Source organism: Silene latifolia, chromosome 8 (genome assembly GCF_048544455.1).
Source record: "Silene latifolia isolate original U9 population chromosome 8, ASM4854445v1, whole genome shotgun sequence".
NCBI lineage: Eukaryota > Viridiplantae > Streptophyta > Magnoliopsida > Caryophyllales > Caryophyllaceae > Silene > Silene latifolia.
The window spans coordinates 105,702,789-105,711,630 of record NC_133533.1 but is presented as its reverse complement, the minus strand read 5'-3'; the positions used below and the strand labels follow the sequence as shown (position 1 = coordinate 105,711,630).

The 8,842-nt window shown below is 40.8% G+C and overlaps 2 protein-coding genes across 2 annotated transcripts; one reads left to right on the top strand and one right to left on the bottom strand.

The window, feature by feature from the left end:
* Positions 1–2,502: 2,502 nt before the first annotated feature.
* Positions 2,503–4,107, top strand: LOC141595651 (protein FAR1-RELATED SEQUENCE 5-like). The gene is made up of 3 exons (XM_074415612.1): positions 2,503–2,545; positions 3,139–3,557; positions 3,802–4,107. Exons 1-3 carry the CDS (start codon positions 2,503–2,505, stop codon positions 4,105–4,107), a joined length of 768 nt encoding a protein of 255 aa, XP_074271713.1.
* A 237-nt stretch (positions 4,108–4,344) lies between these two features.
* LOC141595650 (uncharacterized) lies at positions 4,345–7,788 on the bottom strand. The gene is made up of 10 exons (XM_074415611.1): positions 7,679–7,788; positions 7,409–7,533; positions 6,997–7,245; positions 6,666–6,737; positions 5,912–5,998; positions 5,667–5,755; positions 4,950–5,563; positions 4,621–4,804; positions 4,405–4,530; positions 4,345–4,353 (listed from the first exon to the last, which is right to left on the bottom strand). The coding sequence occupies exons 1-10, from the start codon at positions 7,786–7,788 to the stop codon at positions 4,345–4,347; spliced, it is 1,665 nt and encodes a 554-aa protein (XP_074271712.1).
* Positions 7,789–8,842: the final 1,054 nt, after the last annotated feature.

Genomic DNA, 8,842 nt, shown 5'->3' with positions numbered 1-8,842 from the left:
TATTAGGAGAACTATCCAACACATGATCTAGAGTTGGGTGCGGTTGTGTTTGCTCTCAAGATTTGGAGGCACTATATTTATGGGGCAACCTTTAAGGTGTTTTCATATCATAAGAGTCTCAAGTACATCTTCACTCAAAAGGAGTTGAACACGAGACACAGGAGGTGGATGGAGCTGATTGGGGATTATGACATGGATATTATATACCATAAAGGGAAGGCTAATATGGTTGCATATGCCTTGAGTAGGAAGAGTGTGCATTCTCTATGCACAGCTATGTCTTTGATGAGGTTGAGAGATGAGGTGGGGAAGATGGGGATACATATGATACAGAAAGGGGATGCTATAGGGGATTTGACAGTGGAACCAGACTTTTATGATGATATTCGCAGGAAACAGGTTTTGGATCCCAAGATCGAGGAGAAGAGAACAGGAGTAGAGAAAGGGACGGTGTCTAGATTCTCTATTCATACAGATGGCAGTGTGAGATTCGATGGGAGGTGGTGTGTACCTAACGATGAAGAATTGAGGAAGATGATCATGAAAGAGGCTCATTTCATACCATATTCGGTACATCCAGGCGGTGATAAGCTATATAAAGATTTGAAGAAGACTTTCTGGTGGCCTGGGATAAAGACGGAAACAGCTGAGTTCGTGGCTCGTTGTTTGACATGTCAGAGAGTTAAAGGGGAGCAGTGATGACCAAAAGGTAAGATTCAGTCTCTTGAGGTACCTGAGTAGAAGTGGAAGTCCATTTCTATGGATTTAATAGTGGGTTTGCCGAGGAGTCAACAGGGTAATAACATGATATGGGTTATAGTCAACCGTCTGACTAAGTCAGCTCACTTTGTGCCGATGAAAGATAATTGGACCAAGATACAGTTAGTTTTGGCTTATAGAAAGCATGTGGTTCATTTGCATGGGGTGTCTAAGGATATAGTGTCCAATAGAGATGCGAGGTTCATATCACGGTTTTGGAAACAAATGCAGGAGATGATGGGGACTACTTTGAAGATGAGTACTACTTTTCATCCTGCGACAGATGGCCAGACAGAGAGGACCATCAATACTTTAGAGGACATGTTGCGAGCTTGTGTTATGGATTTTGGTCGTAGCTGGGAGGAGAGGTTGGATTTGATTGAGTTTTCTTATAACAACAGCTACCACACGAGTATAGGCATGGCACCGTTTGAGGATTTGTATGGGAGGAGGTGTAGGAGTCCGATCTGCTGGGATGATAGAGCTGAGGCAGTGGTTTTAGGGCCAGAGATGGTACAGGAGATGGTTGAACAGGTTAAGCTGATTGGACAGAAGATGAAAGCGGCCTAGGATTGACAAAAAAGTTATGCAGACTTACATCGTCGTGACATAGAGTTTCAGGTTGAGGACAAGGTTCTCTTGGAAGTGTCTCCTATGTGTGGGGTCATGAGATTTGGGAAGAAAGGGAAGCTGAGCCAGAAGTTTATCGGACCATATGAGATTTTGGATCGTGTGGGTGAGGTTGCTTACCGGTTAGCTTTACCAGCTGCTTTGGATAGTGTGCATAATGTGTTTCATGTTTCTCAGCTGCGGAAGTATGTGAGTGATCCTTCACATGTTTTAGAGGTAGAGAACATCGAGCTGGATGCGTCCTTGTCTTACCTTGAGGTGCCGAAACAGATTCTTGATCGCAAGGTTTAGAAAACTAGACATGGGGAAACGGTGTTGCTTAAGGTTCTTTGGTCTAACCATGAGGTTGAGGAGGCTACTTGGGAGGCGTAGGAGGCTATGAGGGAGCGATATCCGTCTCTTTTTGATCAGGTATGTGTGGTTACGGGGACGTAACCATGTTTCTTTTAGGGAGGTAGGAGATGGTCGCATAGAATTTTTGTATGTTTTATGTTGGTTTTAGTACAGTTAGTAGTTGTTTTGAGTCGAGTTGAGTGTTGTTTTGGGAGGTGGTTTTGAGTTTTGGTCATGTTGTTGTGTCGGGAGGAATATAGTATGTTTTGTTTTTGTTTATGGGTTGAACTTCGGGGACGAAGTTCTTTTTAAAGAGGGAAGACTGTAATACTATGGTTTTCTATATCTATGGGTACTCTATCGAGTGGGGCTTACTCTATCAAGTAAGTAGTTTTTGACGCAAAATAGTAGACTGCCTGTAGGGTACTCGATCAAGTAAGTTGGGGACTCGATCGAGTAAGGGGCACCCGATCGAGTAAGTCACTTACTCGATCGAGTAAGTGTGTTTTACGGGTTGATTAGCCGGGTTTTGTTAATAATACGAGATTAATATAAAAGGGATTCCGTCACTTTGTTTAATCACTTTTAACACTCTAAAAACCTTTCAAAGAGAAGATTAACAGTTACGTACATAGCATCCATCGTATTGTTAACAAATCCCAAGGCTAGGAGTGTCGGATTGTCTCGTTCTTTACGCCGTTGTGATCATTGTGTCGAGGGTAAGCTTTTCATATAACTTTCATAAGGTTTTTATAAGTTTGGTTAAACCCTAATTGCGTAATGTTGAGGGTTTTGGGTAATTTGTATGATTCTGGTGGTAATTGTATGTATACATGTTATAGGAGGAGGTTTCGTTGAGGAGAGATTCTGATTAGCTGTTAGATCATCTGTGGTGATTTCTATTCCAGGTAGGGTTTCCCTACTCAGTATTGGTTACATAGTATTGTTGGTGATTGTTGTTGTTGTTGTTGATTCTGTATCGGATTGGCATTGGTTTTGGTAATTGTTGTTTGTATAAGGTGATTATTGTATAATTGTCTGTGATCTTCGAGGTTTGTCCCTGGCTGAGTGAAGTCACTTGCGGGAGTGGCTTCACACCCTTGATTCGCCTTCTGTGGAACCCGCCACAGAAGGGATGTGCACATTAATGAACATGGGTTTATCGCTCGGATGAGATGAGCGGGGCTTAGGTGGGAACGGTTGCGGTCCCCCACTGGCGGCGAGGAGTACTTGTTGCGATGGGTACTCTGGCAGGACTACACACTTCAGTGTGTAGTCAGGTTTCACGATCCCTTGATATGTTCCAGAAGACGCTTATCTTGGACAACTCCAAGTTGAATATTGGCGCTGGATTGACCTTTAGACAGGTTAAGGAACTTGTCAATGGGTATGAAAATATCGGTGCTACATTGATAGATTTTAAGAACTTTCAAAGAGATATCAAGTGCTACATTGGGTTAAGAGATGCTGACCTTTTCATCGATCGACTCGAGAAACTCAAAGCAACCCAACCCCAGTTCTACTTCGCCTATGATGTTGATTCGCAAAACCGTCTAACAAAGTTCTTTTGGGCTGATGCTACATGTATTAGAAACTACTCATTCTTTGGGGATGCTGTTAGCTTCGACCCTACTTACGGAACCAACAAGTATGATATGGTTTTTACACCATTCACAGGTGTTAATCACCACAGAAAGTCGGTGTTGTTTGCCGGTTGTCTCTGTTACACGAGGATGACATCTCCTTCCAATGGACCTTTCAAAGCATTTCTTGACCGCCATGGGACAAAAGAGCCACGATTCATGATCACGGATCAATGCCCTGGCATAAAGAAGGTAATAGTGTGACAATGTTATCAGAATCGACTTACTTAAGATTATTGTACCCCAACTTTCGACTCCAACTACCACTGTTCCATCTCTTCCTCTTTTACAAGGTTATTCAATAACAATGTCATCAGTAACTAAATTACTAACATATAATTTACTCACTTGCTCTTTCCCTATCACTGGTCAATATCACGTTCGACTTTTGTTTCATTATGCCTGGCATACAACAGCTTTCCCCTTCGTTTTCAAGACAGCTAGGCATCGTTATTGTATGTGGCATATTACACAAAAGATCACGGACAAAGTTGGTTCAGCACTCTGCAGAGACACGGACTTCCTTGCTCGCTTCAACGCTGTTGTTTGGGACCCTGATATGGAGCCGTCGGAGTTCGAAGAGAAGTGGCAGAAGGTCATTTCAGATTTCGAGCTGGAAGATAATGATTGGTTGACTACAATGTTCGACGACAGACACCATTGGATTCCTGCCTACCATCGTGACCTTGCCTTGGGCTGCATATTAAGAACAACACAGCGATCAGAAAGTACAAATTCGTGACCTTGCCTTGGGCTGCATATTAATGGAAATTTAAAGGTATAACATTGTCACTGTAAGTAGAGAAACTTACCGCATTTCTTGCCATTTTTTCTTTTCGGGATCTGGCATATAAGGGTTTGTTGTCTAGGTAGTCAACGGTTTTCGACATGAAATTTATGCAAGCACAGAAAAAGTGGTCCTCCGAGAGTGGAATGAATATCGCAATTGCGAGATATATATCATTGCTAAACAGAATTTCTATACACTCTACTTATATAAGAATAAAAAAAAAAAAATATTAACAGTAATGTGGTTTACCATATCACAGTCGAAATTCAGTGGACTCTTGTTGTATTTGATCCACTGTGTGAAGGACAGCAAAACTTCACTTTCTAAATGTCTGTTTTGAATGGGTTTTCCAAGAGCCATCGTTGCTAATGCGTCCTACAAAAATAAATATAAATACAAAGTCAATAAACATTATAGAAACACAAAATCAATAAGAATAAAAATTTATTTATTACAGTAACATACAGATTGACCCAAGCCCATGAAGATCCTCAATGGTGTATCACTTGCTACCTTTCTGGAGATGAGGTCATTCAGCAACATTGACCAACATTCAGTGACCATTATATAAATAAGCTCACCAGGAGCCAATGAAGTTAAATCTTCCCTTGGAATGAAGTGATACTTCCCATACGAGACAAGCCTTTCCCTGTTGGACAATGAGATGTAATAGTCAGAACACCTTTTAATAGAGTAACAGTTTAACAAGAATAACTATTCAAGTTGAAAAAAGTATTCACTTGCAAAGTAAAACGTTTTGTTTATCACGATTCAAGAGTAAATAAAGTACTCACGTATCTGAGAGGTTCTCGTCATCGTCGATAAAACAATAGTCAATTGTTTCTTTCCTAACTTCAAGAATAGGCGCCATTATCTCCTTGTGTTTTATCATACTCTTGGACACAAGTGTTAGATCCGGAGCTGGTAGGCCACATTCGATTGTGCAGCCGTAGCGAGGATCCATCACGCGCATCCAGTCTTCAGTTGTTTCGACATGTAACAAATAGTGGTCGCCAGTATCTTCGTCGTAATTGTCATACAGGATCTCATCACTGCAATCATCGACAATATCAACTTCATCATCGTCGTCATCTTCTGCTACCTGACTGCACTGAGTAGTTATTGGTTCTTCGTCGCCAACTGTCTCATCATCAGCCTCACTGGGTTTTTCTCCTTCCTCGCCTTTTTCATCATTCCCATCGGCGTCTTCATTACCAGTTGCTTCATCCTCCTTACTGTTATCTTCGTTTTTATCGCCAGCATTGTCTTCATCTTTATCATCATCGTTCTCTTCATCTGGTTTTTCATTCCCATCATCCTCTTCATCTTTATCGTCATCTTCCTTTTCATTTCCCTCACTGGTTGGTTGGTCAACAACCTGGCCTGATGCATCATCATCGGCCTCTTCCTTGTTATCTGTGGCACAAGTAATTGAATTAAATATAAATTACTAATGTTTTTCGGATCAACAATGTCTCATAGTTATACTAACAGTGTTACTGTAAAATTACCTTCAGAAGATCCTTCTTCTTTTTGCCTCGATCGTTGGGTTTCTTCTTGACTTGGCCCGATGCATCATCTTCGGCCTCTTCGTTGTCATCTGTGTAGCAGATAATTGAATATATATATCATCAGTAAACTTGATAAAACTACGACAAGAATAAATAAGCGTTATAATAAAGATGTTATAAAGAATAAACGGTGCTAAAGTGTTACATCGCCTAATACAACGAGTGCAAATAGATTTCTCTATTACCTTCGGGAGATCCTTCTTTAGCTGCCTCATTGGCTGGGTTGTCTTCAGGCTTGCCTGATTCATCAACTTCCGCCTCTTCCTCGTCATCTGTGTCACAGGTAATTGGATTCAATATATATTAACAATTTTTCTTTGAACCAAAAAAGGTACAATAGATAAATCAAACTCGTTAAAACTACGTCACAAGAACATTGTTACTATAACCGTGTTACAAGAATAATGCTAAAGTGTTACATCGTAATACAACGAGTTTAAATAGATTCCTCAATTACCTTCAGGAGATGGCTCTTCACCTGCCTCACTAGTTGGGTTATCTTGGTGGCCGATGCATCACCTTCGGCCTCGCCTTGTCATCGTGTAGCAGATAATGAATGAAAATATATTACTAAATTGTTTGTTAAAAAAGCACCCAAGAATGAAAGGCTATAACAAAGATTACACTATTACCTTCACCGATTCATCTTCCGGCTCGCTAGTTGTTTTGTCACCCCGCCCGGATGCATCATATTCATCAAAGATCATCGTTTTCATCTAAAAGGAAAGTAATTTATTATTAGTAATTATTTGTAAAATGAAAACTCTATAACAACGATCATGTAACAGTGTTAGTGCAAGTGATTAGATTATTGTAGTATTGTTACTATATTACCTTCATCAGATGCATCTTCATCATCCTCGCCACTCCCCTCTTTGTCGTCTTCATTTTCTTCTTCTTTATCATCCTCCTCCTCTTCATCTCCGTCATCCTCTTGACCTTTGCCAGATTCATCCTCCTCATCCGCATCATCGTCTTCATCCGCATCATCCTTTTCCTCCGCATCATCCTCTTCATCCGCATCACAAGTAAGTAATTGAATATTATATTACTAACTATTAATATATATAAAATATTACAAAGAATAATGTTGTTATTGTAAAAGTATAACTAAAAGTAATAAAAGAATAACACTGTTACTCGATCTATTACCTTCACAGATTGGCTTTCAAAGCATCCTTTACATCCTCCTCTTTGTCCTCTTGGTCTTCTTCCTCTTCATCCTCCTTTTCCTTTTCATCCTCTTCATCGTCTTCCTCCTCATCGGCACTTTCTTCATCGTTATCTATGTCCGTGCCACCCTCTTGAAGACTCTTGTTTTTAAGACGACTCTCAACATCGCCGCCATCGTCATCCCCGTCCTCATCATCATCCTCTGCATCATCAGTCCCGTCATCATCATTGCCATCATCAGTCCCGTCATCATCGTTGCCATCATCAGTCCCGTCCTCATCGTCACTTTCCACTCCGTCCTCCATCTCATCTTGCTCGTCCTCGTCATGAACCTCTTCATCATCTTCTTCATGATGTTGCTCACTTAAATCGCTTCAATACTTCCTTTACTAGGGATTCGACTTAACTGTCCTAGGACTTTTCTCTCGTTGGAAATGGTTCCAACTTCCTACCGACTTTGGACCTTGTATATACCGGGAAGTCATTCGCCCTCCTCTTCAACGATTGACCTTTTCGCACAACATCTTCGGCATATTTAAGGTATTCAGGTTTTAGTGGTGATTTCTGTTTCTGCTTTGATTCGAAAACCTTCAGTCGCTGAGCAAATCTCTCGTGAACAAGGTTGGAATCCCTCCTATACATCAGCAACATCAGCTCGGTCTCCTAAGTCAATAAACCAAAAAGAAAGAAATGAATTAGATACCAGATTTGGGAGTTGTAACAATTGCAGACAATTAAATTTATAAAAACAACTCACATCAACAGCTTTTTCCTTCAACTCGGCATCTGTTTCAATGCCAGGAAGCTTCTCCATCAAGATGTACTCCCTTCCCTCATTACTCTTAAGAAAAACTGGCTCGTCATCCTCACCTTCATCGATTCTCGCCATCCATCATATTTACAGAAACATATTAGTAATTAGTAATTAATATTAATAATTAACAATATAGTAAGGTAACAGTAATATTATTACAGTAAAGCCATTACAGTAACGATATCACAGTGACCATATTACAGTGACGATATTACACTGACAGTGCCACATTACCTTCAGCTGGGGATCCCTTGCCAAGGCAAATAGGATAGACAGTTTCTGACATCTCATTAGTTCCTAGACAGCCAATCTTTCCTTCGTCTTTGACTCTTTTTGAAAGATTTTCATCTGTCCAATGCTGTATCAGAGGTAAGTCAGTTGGTTGTACCTCGCCATGGAACTCAAACCGGTGAATGTAGGCCAACAGCAGCACCACAATACACCCACAAAGACACTTAACCGTTCCTGTCTTCAACCCCTTGACGCCCTCTACTACCTTCTCATAGACATACTTTGACCAATTAAAACCTTTTATTTTTTCAACATCGTCCACAGCCTTCAACAGTCTGAAATCAACAGAATAATTTGGAGTCGGCGCTAAAAAAGTGGAGAGCGCATAAAGAACGAACATCTGCTTGAACTCATCACCGCAGGCACCCTTGTTATTCTTAAACCAACTAGTCACCAAATCTAGCTTGATGTTCGTCTTTGTAGAGATGTTGAACTTCCTTCTCCATTTGTTTTTTAACTCGGTGTCCTCAAGATGGGATCGCGACCATCGCGGTCAGCACCACATTATTACCCTTCACCGGCAGTAAAAATAGGTCATGAACATCATACCGTGACAAAGACAAACTCCTCTGTTTCAGTTACATGAACCTTCAAACTGTCGCAATCAAAAGCCTCAACAAGCAAGTCTGTTAGCCCGGAAGGGACTACTGATATATTCATCTTCAATAGTCCTCCAAAACCAATTTCTTTAATGGCTTTCTTTTGCTTTACGGTAAACTTGCTCATAACATCAACCAACGACTGGGCCCTGCACTTAGTTGGGTATTTATCCGGCCTGTATTAAGGAAGTGTAAATTAGCACCACTACTTAAACAGTGTGACACTATTTTATGCCAAC